The sequence below is a fragment of the Hibiscus syriacus genome, unplaced genomic scaffold, assembly GCF_006381635.1.
Source record: "Hibiscus syriacus cultivar Baekdansim isolate YM2019G1 unplaced genomic scaffold, ASM638163v2 tig00110413_pilon, whole genome shotgun sequence".
In the NCBI taxonomy this organism is placed as follows: domain Eukaryota; kingdom Viridiplantae; phylum Streptophyta; class Magnoliopsida; order Malvales; family Malvaceae; genus Hibiscus; species Hibiscus syriacus.
Window position 1 is genome coordinate 251,119 of NW_024062728.1, and position 18,624 is coordinate 269,742.

General features: G+C 35.6%; 1 protein-coding gene across 1 annotated transcript; it reads right to left on the minus strand.

The window, feature by feature from the left end:
* Positions 1–10,274: 10,274 nt before the first annotated feature.
* On the minus strand, positions 10,275–10,970 carry LOC120124106. Its single transcript, XM_039142853.1, has one exon. The coding sequence runs from the start codon at positions 10,968–10,970 to the stop codon at positions 10,275–10,277; it is 696 nt and encodes a 231-aa protein (XP_038998784.1).
* Positions 10,971–18,624: the final 7,654 nt, after the last annotated feature.

Here is an 18,624-nt window from a genome sequence, read left to right on the forward strand (position 1 = left end):
TGGAGCAAACTATGCCTATTGGAAAAATAGGATGATGTACTTCATTCAAGCAAGTAACATGGGAGCATGGAATGCCGTAGAAGAAGGATACATCAAGCCTCTCACTCATCTGAGATTGTGGAGTGAAGGAGAGACAAGAATGTTCCAACTCAACTCCAAAGCCATCCATATCATATTTTATGCTATTGGACCAGATGAATACGGAAGAGTTTCATCTTGTACAACCGCAAAAGAAATATGGGACAAACTTCAAGTCACTCATGAAGGTACCGATGAGGTAAAGAAATCCAAAATTAGTATTCTAACGCATTGCTATGAAAATTTTAGGATGAAACCAAATGAAGATATCAAAGCTATGACGGATAGATTTTCAACGATTGTCAATGGTCTCAAATCATATGGAGAGATCATTTCAAATGAAAAGCTTGTGAGGAAGTTAGTCTACTCTCTTCCAAAATCGTGGAAATCAAAGAAGACTACAATCATCGAGTCTAATGACCTAACGTCCTTAACTCTTGAAGAGCTAATCGGTTCCCTTCTCACTCACGAAATGATTCTTGAAGATGAAGTGGACCTCGATAAAATTGACGAGACACCAAAGGAGAAGGAGAAGGAGAAAAACATTGGAGTTGCTCTCAAATCCACAAAAGATGAGAGTGATTCGAATGACGATGATGATGATGAGGAACTGGCATTATTTGCCAAACGATTCAGAAAGTTGATGATGCCCAACCGAGGTAGAAAATTCAAACGCAATGAAGGCTTCAAAACTAATCGAAGGAAAGACCCAATCATTTGCTATGAATGCAAAAAACCAGGGCATGTCAAATATGATTGCCCACAATTGAAGAAAAAGGGTCAATCCAAAAAGAAGCACAAGGCTCATGTAGCTACATGGAGCGATGAAGAAGGTTCTGATGAAGAGGAACAAGAAGTTGCAAACTTGTGCTTAATGACTATCGGGGAAGATTCTAAGGTAACCTCTAACTCATTTGATTCAGATGAATTATCTTATGATGAGTTATTAGAGGATTATAATGATTTGGCTTCGGATTATAAGACTCTATTTTCAAAATACAAAAATGATATTTCAAAATTGAAAAACGAAAATAGTCTTTTATCCAAGACCAACAATGAGCTTGAAAGTAAGATAAAAGAACTGTAAATCAAAATTATTGATTTTGACAAGAAAAATACTAATTTGCATAATTTACTTTCAAAAGTTCATGATGATCATCAAAAGAATATTGATGGTCTTAAAACTTCTTTTAATAAGGTTGGTACACTTTTTTTTTGGAAAAAGTGAGAATTTAAAATCCAACTTTGTTAAGAAAAGTTTTAGAAATTACAATCATAGAAGTCCTCAAAGAACTTCAAATGGTAAAATTCTTAGAAGTATATGGGTTCCTAAAGAACTCATTACTACTAAAGATAAAAATGTCCTTCATAAATGGATACCTAAGGGGACAAGGATTTTAGAAACTAATGAATATGGACCCAAAAGAATTTGGGTACCAAAAATTAGAAATTAATCTATGTTTGTAGGAAAAGGAGCATTGCTATAAGGCACGGGAAACAAATCCAAATTCATGGTACCTTGATAGTGGATGCTCGACACATGACCGGAGATAAAAGCCGGTTCATAGAGCTTAACATCAAAAATGGAGGAGAAGTGACTTTTGGTGATAATTCAAAAGGTCACATTGAAGGTATTAGTACTATAAGTAATACCTCTTCCTATAAATTAAAAATGTGTTATATGTGAATGGATTAAGCATAATCTATTGAGTATTAGCCAATTATGCGATAAGGGATTCAATGTCATATTTGAAAAAATGGTTGTAAAGTCATTGACATTGCATCTAATCGGGTTATGCTTGTTGGTCATAGAATAGGAAATATATACATGGTGCATTTAGACTCTATTGATATGACTAATTTGCCTAGTTGCTAAGGATGAACATGATAGTTGGTTATGGCATAGGAGACTAGGACATGCTAGTATGAGTGTTTTGCAACGACTAATTCAAGGAGACTTAGTAAGAGGGTTGCCTAAGCTTAAATTTGATAATGATAAAATCTGTGATGCTTGTGCTAAAGGAAAACAAAGCGAATTTCTTTTAAATCCATTAATGATGTGTCAACTAGTAGAGTATTACAATTGATCCATATAGATCTTTTGGGCCAACTAGGAGTACTAGCTTGGGTGGAAAACAATATGCATTTGTCTTGGTAGATGACTACTCTAGATACTTGGGTTTTATTCTTAAGTACTAAAGATGAAACATTAGAAAATTTCATCACATTTTCAAAAGTAATCCAAAACTAAAAAGGTTACTCTATCACTAGTGTTAGAAGTGATCATGGCACTGAATTTGAAAATCTTTGATTTAATGAGTTTTGTAATTCTAATGGTATTAGCCATAATTTTTTAGCACCTAGAACCCTCAACAAAATGGAGTTGTTGAGAGGAAAAATCGAACTTTAGAAGAAATGGCTAGAACCATGCTTTGTGAAATAATTTGCCAAAATATTTTTTGGCGGAAGCCACAAATACCGCTTGTTATGTTATAAATCGAGTAATGATTAGGCCAATTTTAAAGAAAACTCCATATGAAATTTTCAAAAATAAAAAGCGTAACATTATCTATTTTCATCATTTTGGATTTAAATGTTTTGTTTTAAACAACGGTAAAGAAAACCTTGGCAAATTTGATGCTAAAAGTGATGAAGGAATTTTTCTGGGTTATTCCTTAAATTCTAAGGCTTATCGAGTATTTAATAAAAGAACTTTGGTTGTAGAAGAGTCTATACATGTTATTTTTGATGATAATCTCCTTCCGAGGAAGGATTCTTGTTTGAATAATGATGTAGGTATTATTAATACAAATGACGTTAGACATGACGTTGGAGAATCATCATCAAAGGAAGAAACGAAAGATGAGGAAACTCATGATCCTCTTGAGAATCCAACCATTGAAGAAAGGGAAGTATCTTACCCAAGAGAGTAAAACTATGTCAAGGATGGTGAAATTATAGGTGATCCATCCAAAGGGGTAACTACTCGATCTTCTCTTAGAAATATTTGTAATTATGTTGTATTTATTTCATGCATAGAGCCTAAGAACATCAAAGAAGCATTAAAAGAACATTGGATTATGTCTATGCAAGAAGAATTAAATCAATTTAAGATAAGTAAAGTATGAACATTAGTTGAAAGGCCTAGTAATAAATCTACTATAGGTACTAGATGTGTATTTAGGAATAAGCTTGATGAAAGTGGTAATATAGTGAGAAACAAGACTAGACTTGTTGCTCAAGGGTTACTCAGAAGAAGGCATATACTATGATGAAACGTATGCTCCCGTAGCTAGGATGGAAGCAATTAGAATGTTATTAGCATTTGCATGTTTTCATGAATTTAAATATATCAAATGAATGTTAAAAGTGCATTTTTAAACGGTTTTATAAAGAAGAAGTGTATGTGGAACAACCTCCAGGTTTTGAAGATTCAAATTTCCGATCTTGTTCTTAAATTGACAAAAGTGCTTTATGTTTAAAATACTCCTAGAGCTTGGTATGAAAGATTGTCAAATTTTTTAATTGAAAAAGGTTTTTCAAAAGGAAAGGTTGACACTACATTGTTTTTAAAGCATAAAGGTAAAGATTTATTAGTAGTTCAAATTTATGTTGATGATATATATTTGGTTCTACTAATGATGTTCTTTGCCAAGAATTTTCTAAGCTAATGCAAAGTGAATTCGAAATGAGCATGATAGGGTAGCTCTCGTTTTTCTTGGGACTCTAAATCAAGCAAAGAAAAGATGGCATCTTCATCAATCAAGCTAAATACGTCAAAGATATGCTCAAGAAGTTTGGGGGAAAATGGGAAACCTTATGACACTCCAATGAGCTCATCAACAAGCTTGACTTAGATGAAGAAGGTAAATGTGAATGTTAAATTATATAGGTCAATGATTGGTTCTTGCTCTATCTAACTGCAAGTAGACCGACATTATGTTTAGTGTTTGCTTATGTGCTAGATTTCAATCATGTCCTAAAGAATCACAGTACTAGCTGTTAAGAGGATCTTTAGATACCTTAAGGACACTCCTAGTAAGGACTTTGGTATCCTAGAGACTCTAGCTTTAGCTTGCATGCCTTCTCAGATGCGGATTATGGAGGATACAAATTAGATAAGGAAAAGCACCTCCGGTACTTGCCAATTCCTTGGAAATATGTTGATTTCATGGTTTTCAAAGAAACAAAATTGTGTTGCATTATCTACCACTGAAGCGGAATACATTTTAGCCGGTAGTTGTTGTGCACAAGTTTATGGATGAAACAATAACTTTTTGATTATGGAATTGAAGTAGGTACTATTCCTATCAAGTGTGACAATACTAGTGCTATTTGTCTCACTAAAATCCCATCCAACACTCTAGAACTAAACATATTGAAATTAACATCACTTCATTAGAGACCATGTCGCTAAGGAAGATGTAGTTCTAGAATTTGTTGATACTTTGCACCAATTAGCGGATATTTTTACAAAACCCTTAGATAAGAAAGATTTTGGCACTTAGGAGAGAATTAGGTTTAACTGACCTATCTTCACTTAGTGTTTAAAATAATTTTAGCACTATTAAGAATAAATAAATAATAAATAAAATGCTTATAATGATAATTTTTTATTGCATTCATTGCTATTAGTTAGGGGAAGTTTATGTTATTTGGTGAAAATTAATTTTATGTTTAAATGTTGTTTAAAGATAAATTTGATTGATTGAACATAATTAATTTTTGATATATGAGTTGCCAATTCCACTAGCCAATTAATTTAACATTTTGAGTGTTTAAAATAGATTTATGACAATTTTGTGCTTAATGCATCGATACACTTAACAGTGCACCATGCATCCCTTTGAATGTGCATCGATACATCAGCTGATGCACTGATGCACGCCCTTGAATGTGCATCGATGCACAAGAGCCATGCATTGATGCATCCGTCGGGTTTTAGGGTTTTAAAGGCTTATTTTTCTCATTTATCTCAAACCCTAAAAACTATCCTCTCTAGCCGTTCATCCCTCCCTCACTAAAAATCTCCATTCTTGCTCAAAATCAACAGTTTTTCGTCGAATCTTCAAGTTCTTCAACTTTCAAACCTGCTTCAATCATTAAAACGTGTAAACAACTCCTCATCCCTCTCAATCCGAATTTTCAAGGTAATTTTTCAAAAACCTCTATTATATTGATTTTTTATTTTAGAACTAGTTTTGATTAGTTCTAGGATAAACATTATATCGTGCATTGATTGTTTGTTGGTTCTAAACTAGATTTTACTGCCAATTTCGTCAAAAACAAACAATTTTTCAAGATTTTTTAATTTCGAATTTAAAAAAAAAAAACTTGATTTCGAAAATTAGTATATTTTGATTAATTGTGTTGTTTTCATGAAAACTATATTATGATTATCAATATATTAAATAGTTTTCAAAACATGCTCATTAGGATATGGTTTAGAGAACCTTGAATTATTGAGGACTCATTTGAGTTTTGGGATTGATTGTGCATACATGTGTTTCAAATTGCAGGTGATGTTCCTATTCCGATTTCCTTTAATCATGTCAAACCCAAAACGACCTAGGTCATCTTAGAGTCGGTCAAACCAAAACCGTCCTCCCATTCCTCAACCTCCTAATCCCGTTCCTCCTCCACCTTCATCTCTATTAGGATCTTGTTTTAACATGCCTGAGCGTTGTAGAGACGAATTGTACTCTAGGTACAGAAACTCTTTCCAAACTTATAGAATCCGTGAAGAGCGTATTCCTTCACTTCAAGCCATGGTTGACATTGATTTCGAATACCTTTCGATTCTTAAAGCTTGGAAGTTTGATAAATTGTTTAACTAAACCTATCCTCTATCACAATTGGTCCATTTTCTATTCCAATGCGGTGTGTATTCAAAATGAAACTCAATGTGGAACTATAGCCATTAGATCCTATCTTTTAGGCCAATATATAATATTGACCCCGAGACTATAGCTTTCTGTTTTGGGTTAGATGATAGTGGCGTCTATAATGAGAGTAAAAATGTGGAATATCCCTATGCTCTAAACTCAAGTGTTAGTACTCTACGATCTCATCATGATCGTTTTCTCCATTTAATGATCTCTTGGTGGTTTAGACCATCCGGAGGGAGGTACTCCACACTTCGTGCTAGGGATTTATGGTGGATGTATTGTATTAAAAATAAAATCAAATAAATCTGGCCCACATTATATTCAGTCAACTAGTGGACATCATAAACATTATCCCGTCCAAACATGTCGAAACCTTAGTTTATGGTTGTCTTCTAAGTAATCTCTTTATCAAACTGGGTCTAGATGTCTATCTTGACAATCCTATACCACTTCAAAACCCTATCAATAAACTCCTTGAAGAAATCAGATTGGAAATTGGATAGGTAACTGTTATGGGCTTTTAAACCTGGTAAACAAACTCCGGGAGCTAGTTCCTCACGCTGCTCCTAGCTCCTCTCGTGCTCCTCCTCCTCCTCCGGCTCCAGCTTCTAACGATGATCCTGAATTTCAACAACTTATGCAAGACATAGATGATCACATATCCGATGATGAGCCTGCACCGGAACCAGCTCCACAAGAAGATCAAATGCCTCCATATTTTCGTTCGTTTTTGGAGACATTGATTTACGGTATGCGTCCATGGATTCGCGCTTCACATTCATTGAGTCTCAGCTCTCTACCTTGGGCTCGACAATAATATGAATGATCGTTTGGATGCACTCATGCTTGAAATGAGAGCTCGTTACCCTCCTCCTCCTCCCGATCCCTCGATGGATGAATAGACTTATTTTGATTATTTTGGGTTGAACTTGAATTTAAATTGTTAAAACATTTTGGATTGTCTTTCTTTGATTGTGGATGACTGTTTGATGGATATTTGAATTTTATTTCATATATTTTGGTTTTTACAATATATGTATCATTTATTTTAGTTGAAATATGACCAATTTACCATTTCACATTTATTATGATATTGATTATGAAGCTAATGGCTAATCTCTCTTTTGATTATGATCTTAGCAGCTTAAGCTATATTTATATATATTTTAATCATTGGATACGTTTTTCAAAACTTTTTAAATCGATTTTAAGTCTTTTTGATTTAACAAAAAGGGGAGAAGTGTTAAGTGTTAAAAGTTTTAAAGGGGAGAAGTGTTAGTAAGGGGAGTAATTTGGAGTAATTTTCAAAATTGATTTCAAAAATTATTTTCAAAGAAAATCTTAAAATTACTCAAGAGTTTTGTTATATCAAAAAGGGGAGATTGTTGAAACATTTTGATGTTTCGATATAACAAATAAGTTAAATGAATTTTAAGATTTTACAAATGAGTTTCTAAAAGTATATTTGATTTAATTACTCGAATATCAAATTATTACTCCAAGTCTTTTAAGATCAATTTCAAACCTTACTAAATGTGTAAAATTGTGTTTATACTTAATATATTTTTGAAACAATTTTCACAGTATTTTGAACCAAAATCAAGCCTAAATCAATTTTTCAGAGTGATGCACCGATGCACCAATCCATGCATCGATGCACCATGAATTAAATTAAACATCGAATGCATTTGATGCATCGATGCACTACCATGCACCGATGCACTGAGGATTTTATGAAAACATCGAATGCATTTGATGCATCGATGCACCAGCCATGCATTGACTCTGGCTATTTTGAAACATCGAATGCACTTGATACATCGATGCACTCTTAGTGCACCGATGCACTAAGGTCCAACGGTCAAAATTTGAATTTTACACTGATGCACCGATGCACCATGGGTATGTATCGATGCACTGACGCTCCCAACTAATTTTATTAATTGTTTTCACACTTAAACGGCTATATTGACTCCCTAAGCATCCCCAACGTTCAAATCATTTGAAGTGTATTTAAACAAGCTTAGAAGCCTTTGATCAAAACAAGAAACATCAAGCAACTAGAATCAAGAGAGAATCAAAGAGAAAGCATCAACCTCAAGTTTGAGCATTTCAAGCCTATTTTTCATTCAATATTCATTTTGATTTCAAGAACACTTATTGTGCTCAATTGTATTTATTCTTGAGTTCTTTCTTTTTTCTAGAATTGTGCAAACATATTTGCCTTGTGAGGTTTTCTTGTAAGTTTTGCAAATTTGTAATCTTCTCTTTGCGAAAAGAGTGTTCTCAAGAATTGGGGTATATTCTTGAGGAGTTGTAAGGTTATCTCTTTGGCCTCAAAAGAAAGAACAAATTAGTGAATTTGTTAGAAAATCCTTAGTGTTGATAGCTAAGTAGTGGACGTCGACTTTGTTGAGAAAGTCGAACCACTGTAAATCGCTGTGCAATTACTTTCAATTTCTGCAAAAGCTTCCACCAAAATTTTAATTGCCAATTCACCCCCTCTTGGCCGATTCCATCGATCGATTAACTCACAAAAGCAATGGAGTAAGTAGCAGCAGAGTAGCAGATATTATCAATGATACTTCTCCCTTTGACAAACACAAACTGATTAGGGGAAATAATCTTTGGCAGCAATAGTCATTCTTTTAACAATGATCTTGGTAATAGTCTTATATGACAGAACAACAAGAGATAGGTCGGAAGTCAGAAACTTTGCTGGGGTTGAGGATCTTGGGGATCAAGGAAATAGTTGTGGCATGAAAACTGGAAAAATAAGCTTCATGAAAGAAGAATTTAATTGATTCAGTAACGTCGCTTTCAATTATTGGCCACGCTTTTTTGAAGAAGATAGGGGTGCAACCATCAGGGCCTGGAGCCTTATCATTACCCTGGCTAAAAAGAGCCTCCTTGATTTCATCATAAGACTTCCTTTGTGAGACCATCAAACTCATCAAAGAAGGAAAAGGGGACAAGAGTTCTTTAAGAAGATTAATGGGGCATTCTTTGACATTAGAGTCATAGGAGCCAATGAGTCTTTTAAAGAAATTAACAACTTCTGAGGACATGTCATCGAAGGTCTCGAGCCTTCTTCCTTGCTCATCAACAATCACTCTAATGGTGTCTTTTTTCCTCTTAGAAGCAATTACTGAGTGAAAAAATATGGTACATTTATCACCATCTTTAAGCCAGTGGATTTTAGTTTTTTGCTTTAAGAACATTTCCTCCGCTTCCTCTAAGGAATTGAGTTCATTTTGCAAATCTAGCTCCTTATCAATAAATTCAGCACCATTAAGGGTGAGAATTTGTTGTTTTTTCAATTTCCTCTCTCTTTAGTCTAACCCGGGAAGAAATGTCACTATAATAGTCATTGTTGAGGGTTTTGAGACAAGCTTTAAGCTGTTTGAGCTTAAGAAAGAGTTTCTTCATAGGATCTCCTTGGATAGGCACAAACCAAGAATAATTGACAATATTAAGGAAATTGTGATGCAGAGTCCAACAATTAAAGAATTTAAATGGATTTGGTTTGTTGGTTTGAATTTCTTTGTTTAGGTACACCATGCAATGATCAGAGAGACCAGGAGCCAAGAATTCCACAAAAGAGTAAATAAAAGATTCTGACCAAGTTGGATTAATGAGGACTCTGTCGAGTTTGCGAGCAAGGTAGTTTTCCTTTTGCTTGTTACTCCAAGAGAAAGAAGGGCCAAATAATGGATGGTCCTGGAGTTGGAGATCTTGAAAAACTTCTTGGAATTCCAACATATCATGGGAGGTGATCATACCAAGATGCTCATGAGCAGAAGTTTCTTGAGGATGAAGAATTACATTGAAGTCTTCTCCCAATATCCATGGGAGGTTACAAGAAGAGGAAAAAGTATTTCTAAGGTCCTGCCATAGATTCCTTCTTGAAATTCCATCATTGTGGCCATAGACAGTGATGATTTGGTCAGAGGAATGTCATAAAGAGATATTTAAATTTTTCCTCCACAATAGCCATATTCTACCGTTCATAGCGGAGTTATAATTGGTATAACTATTCCAGTTTTCAAAGGTAGAGGCTAAAATAGCAGCAGAATTTTCCAGCTTGACACGGGTTTCCAACAAACAAAAAATGTCCACTTTATTAAGATTAGCCCTTTTTAGGACCTTGCCTTGTTTAAGAGGATTGTTCAATCCTCTTACGTTCCAAAATGAGATGATCATTGGGCAGGAGGTGAAGGAGATTGTTCCCCTACTAAGCTTCCAGCAGTACTTTTAGACTTTTCAAGACTGATTTTCTTTTTCTTTTGAGCTCTTTAGTCAAGGCAACTACTCCGAAGCAGCTTTCCTTGGTAGTTTAACATGGATGTCAGGACAAGGTTGAGATTCTTCAATTGTAGTAAGAATTTCAAACCTATTACCGGAACCTGCTAGAGCTTTGTTAGGTTTTATTTTTGGTGGTCTACCTCTGCCTTTTTTGGAGGGAGAGGAGACAGTAGTTTGTGAGGTGTCAACCTGACTTTGAAGAGCTGTAGAAGAAGGATCATTAACAGTATTAAGAGCTGGGGCGTCTTCTGTGCTAGGAGAAGAGAGTAGAGGAGTTTCTTGAGAAATTGGAGCATCTAGAGAAACAGCCGAAGAGTTAAGATCAGATGCTAAGATAATACTTTCAGGATTTTCCTTAGAAGGGCATTTCTCTAAACATGAAGCAACAAGAGTAGAATTCTCCTTTTCAACAGAGTCTTCTGTTAATTGAGTGTTATAAGAAGAAGGGACTTCCTTTTTCCTCCAGACTTGGGTAGTTTGAGGGACAACAGGAATAGCCTTACAAATTTTAGTACTATGACCAAATGTGTTGCAAGATTTACAACAGGGGGGAGACCAGGGAACTTCAACAAATATTGAAGTTGATTGTCCATTATTCAGGATAACATCAACGTGTTTTGGAATCATATCCGAGGCCCCAATTTCAACACAAACCTTGGCAAATTCTAAACGAGACTTTGAAGCTGTAATCGAGTCCATAGAGAGAGGGAGACCTATGGCACTAGCGATGTAGCTTAAGCCTTCGCTAGAGAACAATTCAAGAGGCACACATATGACAATTTATGTCCTTTATATATTGCAATATTTTATCTTCTTTTAGTTTTGTTAAAAAGCGAAAATATGTATAATGTGAAAATGATTTATATTTGTCATCGATAATATTTAGGTTGTGAATTTTTAAATATTTCAAGAAATTTCGGGGATATGAAAGTCGAGAGGTACAGTCTAGTGAGATTCGTAGTGGAAGTATACCAGTTGTCTCCCTTGATTGAAAAATGCTAAAAGTGGTATAATCTAAGGTAAAATATATTCTTTAATGAGGTTTGACACGGAAGTGTCGCTATAGAATGGTTAGGACTTTGGTCTAGAGGACACATTAGACGATCTAATTTTCATTTCAAAAATTTTACTGATAATTTATTTTAATATTTGGTGAAATTATCTCAACAGAAGATCATCAATGCTTTCTATGAATGATTTAAGAGAACAACATTTCGACACTATAAAGAGAATGAATAAATTCATATTATCATGATACAGGTATATCGACCCTCTTGATCGGACGATAGAGAAGTAGTGATGCCATCTCGACACTTTGATCAAAATCTTCAAATGGATGGAAGCAAATAGCTCAATACTTAAAAGTTAACAAAGTAGAATAGTTTGAGAAAGTAAATTGTTTCTTTATTAAAGGGAAACCAATTGAGTATTACTAAACAACACACCCCATTACAATGATATGGATATTTATAACCTAATATTAACAGCCTAACAAATCTAATAAATTCTTAACTAATTGTCAACTAGCATGAAAAACGATAAATGGATTAAGGTATATTACGCTTAAACTTGTTGCTGAGGATCTTTTCGTTTAAGTCCGTGCAAGCTTGAAGTTTAACTGCGTTGTTATTCTACATTTTTGTGTATTTAAGTGGGCGAATTTTAGGCTAGACTGAGTTGTCTTTGTACTTATATTTGTACCCACGAAGAAGATTCTTAACGCTTTTATTTGTCTAGGTCTAGCTCTAAAGTATGTTGGTCTAGAAGTAATGGGGGAAGCATGAATTTGTCCTTGATAGGACAAAGATAATTTTTGAAACTAGGCTTTTAGCAAAATTGTTGGAGTACAAATAGTTGGGCTTTCAACAAAATGGAGGTGGGTGGGTGAATGAAAGGGTGTCAACTCTCAAGCAAAACAAGGCCCAACCTCATCCATATTCCAGCACTGGATATTTGAGGTGTTGAAAATCTTTTCTTTTTGAGAAAATAACCTCAGTGATCAAAAATGCCTTATAATATACGATTTTAACCAACTTTTTTTGGATTCGCCAAAATAACCAACTAAATCGCAATGCGATCGATAATTCGCAACGCGATCTCCGGTATCGCAAATCAGTTTCCAGATTCGCAACACGATTCTGACTATCGCATTGCGATTTCCCAAATTCGCGTTGCGATTTTCCTAATTCGCAATGCGAATACGTAAATCGCAACGCGATTACGTAAATCGCAACGCGATTACGTAAATCGCAATGCGAATTAGGAAAATCGCAATGCGAATACGTAAATCGCAATGCGATAGTGACTATCGCAATGCGATTTACATAGCGCCATTCGTATTAACGCGTATTATTTTTTCAAATTCCAAACACGAATTTCTTAATATATCGAAAACTGAACCATCCACAATATATCCCGTAATCGCAACTCTTAACCTAAAACCTAAAATCACAACTCAGTCCCATCTCCATCTCTCACTCTCTACGGCGAAATCCGTCCCCATCTCCGAAGATTTCCGTCCCCATCGCCGGCGAAATCCCTCACAACCATTCACAGTCAGAAATCAGTCACAATCATTCAGAAATGGAAAATCAACCTCCGAGGGTTAGTTTTTAATTATTTTTATTTTGAAATTTTGCATTATTTTAGGTTTTTCATATTGAAATTGATGATAAGTTTACTGGTAATTTCAATAATAGATTAACCCATTTCACTTAGATTTCTTATTAATTCATTCGATTGCTGCCAATATGTTAAACTGTTTAGTCTTTAACCCTGTGAAGTTGTATTTGTCTTTGTTTTGTCTTTTGGCTGAAGTAATGCAAGAAGAAGAATAGTTTCTAAACTTAAAATCGCAACATGAAAAAAAATCGCAACACGAAAATGACTATCGCAACGAGAGAAATGAAAATCGCAACGCGAAACCAAAATCGCATTGCGATTTTCATTTCGCGTTGCGATTCTCTCGTTGCGATTTTAATTTCGCTTTGCGATTCTCTCGTTGCGATTTTCATTTCAACCAAAAGACAAAACAGTGTTACAAATTTTAGTTTCAAGAATAAACTACTATTTATGTTTATTGTTTTTGGTATATCTTCACAGTGTAGTTTTTGGTATATCTAACTTGATATGTTTATTGTTTTTGTAGAAATTTTTTTCGGCTTCATTGACATTAAGGAATAAAGTTAGCCTAGCCACTACAATTGCTTCGAAGCTTTTAACTGCACAAAGAAAATTATTTGAGGAAACCTGCTTCGGGCCATGGCTGAGAGTACAACATCCGGGTGGAGATGCTAATTTGACCCATTTGTGGCTTCAGACCATGACTAGCGATCTACCCGACAGTATACAACGTTGTGAGGAAGAGATATTGTTTCATTTTCCACCGGCGTATACTTGTTTTGGGCGGAAAGAGTTCTGCTTAATCACTGGTCTACGATTCGGACACGATGATGTAGGCCGGTACACTCTTCATATCACCCACCCATCATGGTTATCCAGGGTTTTTCCTGATGAGTCAATAGAGAAGCCGAACTTACACGTCGACGACCTGAAGAAATTGTTTAATAAGAAATATGGTTTTACTCGGATGAATGACGTCGATGTTGTCCGAGTATGCCTTCTACTACTTTTGTATGCCGGCTTTTTAGGCAGAGAGGCCAGACAACCTATTCCTCAGGAGCTAATATTATGGTAGAGGACCTAAATGCATGGAATCTGTTTCCGTGGGGTTCGTATATATGGAAAGCTACCTGGACTAAGTTGTCGTCTGCCTTTGATGACCACAAAAGTTTGCGTGGTGATGGGTCGAAATACACTTTGTTAGGCTTTGTTTGGGCCTTTAAGGTAAGAATTTCTATATAATGTTTTCAAAATTATAATTAATTATTTAACAATTACTAATGTTTGTTATTATATTGTTTGTAGATTTGGATATTCGAGGTTTTCCCCTGCATGCGGACATATGCATTAAAAACTTCAAATGACATTCCTAGGGCTATTTCCTGGAAGAGGAAACGTCTGTTGGATTGGGAAGACTTAATACCATATGCGACAATAAATAATGTAAGTTAACACAAATAATATCATATATAAACAAGTTATTAATAGTAGACGTTTAACTTTGTTTGAGTTTTTATATTTTTAGGAGGCCAACACTCCATTAATGAGACTGACACCCACAGAGGCTGAGCTTGCCACTGATTGGTGGCAAGCTAGTCAGCGTTTTCTTGATGGCACGAATAATGAGCAGCCTCCACTTCCTCCACTTCGAGAGCCATCACCTCACCCAGAGCCATCACCTGATCGACCCGACTATACACCTCTACAACGAGAGCCATCACCTATCCCGTCACATCATCGAGCCTGTTCTCCACCATCACCTCATGATAGGCGACCGGCAAAGATGCCACTACTTCTATCTCCCTGTTCTCCACCTCCACGGGATGAGTCAAGGGAGTTACGTGATGAGGTCAATGCCTTGCGTGAGGAGATCGGTACTCTACGCGATAACGATGGTGCATGGCGTGTGGAGGTGTCTACTTTACGTGGTGAGGTTGCCGCTCTACGTGAGATGGTAGTATCGTTACAGAATGAGGTTCATACTCTACGCAACGAGGTAAGTTTAAGATTTTCCATATTTAACTTGATAATAAATTTACTCGTAATTTCACTTAGATTAACCATTTTACTTAGATTGCTTAGTAAATTTATTCGGTTGCTGCCAATACTGCTAAACTGTTTATTAACACTGTGAAGTTAGTATTTGTCTTTTGTTTTGTCTTTTGGTTGAAGTAAATTTATTCGGTTGCTGCCAATTCTGCTAAACTGTGTATTCTTTAACACTGTGAAGTTAGTATTTGTCTTTGTTTTGTCTTTTGGTTGAAAGTAAATTTGTTCGGTTGCTGCCAATTCTGCTAAACTGTGTATTCTTTAACACTGTGAAGTTAGTATTTGTCTTTGTTTTGTCTTTTGGTTGAAAGTAAATTTGTTCGTTTGCTGCCAATTCTGCTAAACTGTGTATTCTTTAATACTCTGAAGTAGTATTGTCTTTGTTTTGTCTTTTGGTTGAAGTAATGCAATCCATTCAAGTTTCAATTTGCAGAAGAAGAATAAATAGTTTATTCTTGAAACTATTTTTTAGCAACACTGTTTTGTCTTTTGGTTAAAATGAAAATCGCAACGAGAGAATGAAAATCGTAACGCGAAACGAAAATCGCAACGAGAGAATCGCAACGACAAAATCGCAACTCGAAACCAAAAATCGCAACGCGAAACTATAATCGCGTTGCGATTTTCGTTTCGCGTTGCGATTTTTCATTCTCTCGTTGCGATTTTCATTTCGCATTGCGATAGTCATTTTTCACGTTGCGATTTTAAGTTCCAGAAACTATTCTTCTGCAAATTGAAACTTGAATGAATTGCATTACTTCAACCAATAGACAAAGACAAATACTAAGTTGACAGTGTTGCAAGTTTGAAACATATTTGCCTTTGTTATCTGATGCATTTTGTGAACTATGATAGAATAATGACTTGGGTGAATTCAATGCAAGTTTGAAACATATTTGTCTTTGTTTTCACTGTTTAAATATCATGTCTGTTTATTTACTGATTTTTGTATTTAATTATTTAGCGGCCCAATAAGGTGGATGCTTTACGTCGGGTTTTTCTTGCACGACAGAGTTCACGCATCAGACGGCGTGCACGTGCTATTAAGTCTCCATACACCCCAATAGTGCGAAGACACCGCAAGAAGAAGCCCGACTCGCCTGTCATTCCTCAAGAGTCCACTCCTATCGTTGAAGTGGCCCCTATCATTCATCGAGAGTCCCCTCCCACCGTTCAAGAGGCCACTGTCATCGTTGAAGAGGTCCCTCCCACCATTCAAGAGCCCGATTCACATTGCGTCATATGTAAGATTCTTGAGAAACCCTCTGACGTGCCGGACATGATGGATGAGAGTTGGCTATCGTATGAGTTACCGGCCAGTACCATTCCGGTATCTGAAGTGGAGATGAGACAACTACCGGACACAATTCTGGATAACACCCTTTGGGCTAAGACCGCAGTTGATTTTTATCTACATGAGCGGAGCCAGGGGTGTTTCACTGACATATGCAAGCTCAACGATGATATCTATTTGTTGCTTGATCGGTCTTGGTGGGGTATATTATTAGGGGTCGAAGACAATGGCTATTTCGATGGAGGGGTAAGTCTTATATTTTTCTTTTATTTCAATTTGATTATTTTTTTTAAAATTTATGTAAGTTACTAATATATGTCTTTTTTTGTAAAAAAGCATATCGATGCGTGGGTGTCACGTCTTCTAATAATTAGGAAACTTAGGAAAATAAAAAAAATACACGATATACAATTATGCCGATGTCTTTTAACGCCGTTCACTTGAAGAATCAATGAGATGAATCATTTGCGTTGGGCAATGGACAAGCTAAACTTTATCCTGCATCGTGGGAGGTCGATAAGGTTAGTATTTATTTTAGATTGAGTTTAAAGGTATTCATAAATAAGTGTGCAAATGAATGAATTATTACTTATGATTGTAGGTGTTTATCCCTGTTTTGGAACGTAAACATTGGCTTCTCGTCGAGCTTCAGCTCCTATCCCTTAAGGTAATAGTATATGACAGCATGATAAATTACATATCATTGGCTGCTTTAAGAGATATTATTAAGGGATGGAGCTCTCATTTGGCTAAATTCTTGGATGCGATAAATTATTGGACTCGTTCTGGAAACAAGAAGCCAAAGAAGCTCAATATTACAGTTAGCAGAGACGAGACCGCACCACAACAAACGAAAAGACCCAGAGGGGATTGTGGTCCTCTCGTATGCATGGTGTTGGAGCGTTTGATCACAGGAAGTATAAAGTATCTACCTCCCACCGATAGAGATAGAGCTGCAGTAGGCTTGTGGTTTCGGCATTATATGGTTAGATAGATATATACGAGACGCTGCCTACCTGCATCCGCTTTATAAAAATGTCCATAAACAATTGGTAAGTTTATAGACTTTTGGTTTGAAAATGTTTGGTTAAGTACCTAGAATTCAATAATTTGATGTTTGTAGGTTTTAGATGTGTAGAAAGTGTTGTTTGAGAAAATTTTTGGTTTCTGCAGATTAATCTCATAAGTGAGCTGCGTGAAAATGATGTATGGATGCAAAAGTTGATTCAATAGTAGATGATGAAATAAGAATTATTGCTTATTTTTTATTGTTAATTGATTGTAAAAGATGATTTGTAAAAGTTGATTTGTTTAATTGATGTGAACATAATTCTTATTTGTGCTTGTTTAATTGATTGAAATGTAATGGTTGATTTTGTTGATTTCAATCTGCATTATGTTGAAGGCAAAAATGACTATCGCAATGCAAAATGAAAATCACAACGCGAAATGAAAATCGCAACGACAAAATCGCAACGCGAAACTAAATTCGCGTTGCGATTTTCATTTCGCTTTGCGATTCCCTCGTTGCGATTTTCATTTCGCATTGCGATTCTCTCGTTGCGATTTTTATTTCGCATTGCGATTCTCTCGTTGCGATTTTCATTTCTTGTAGTACCACTGTTGAATAGAGACTCGAAAAAACTCCATTAACATAGTAATGGGTAATTTCCGGGAATGACGACTTAGAGCGTTTATTGATTCTGCACTATTAGACGTCATGAAACCATATCTTGCTCCAAGTTGATGTACTCTTGACCATCTTTCAAACCCGGCATCTTCTAGTGTTTTAGCACACTGAGGCAAAACACGTCTTAAACAGTTTATATGCTTATTAAAATCCACTTCCCAATAAGCTTTTACAGCCTTCTAGTATGTCCATTTGTGATTTTTTATACCAGCAGACCTTGATTTTAGATTTCTATACAAATGAACACCAGAAAGTCCATGAAAAGCATCTGGGAAACACCTTCTAACAACGTTGTCAATTGAGTTTGCCCTATCGAATATGATTGTCAGATTGCTAATAGGACCTATGCAATCCCTAAGATGCCCCATAAACCATGTCCATGAATCAGAGGTTTCAGATTTTCCAACCCCGTAAGCTATTGGCAGTATCCCATTGTTAGCATCCATGGCTACTGCTAATAAGTTTACTCCAATGTATCGACCTTTTAAATGTGCTCCGTCAACTATAATAACTGGGCGTATGCAATTAATAAAAGAACGAATCTACAAAATCATATACACAAGAAATATAATCATTTAAATGTGAAATGCATGTAACTAACAAAAATGAGTCATCAAAATTATATTGATTTACTAACCACAGCACCAATGGCGATAAACAGCAACTCAAAGCGTCCATCTCTATCTGTTTTGATATGA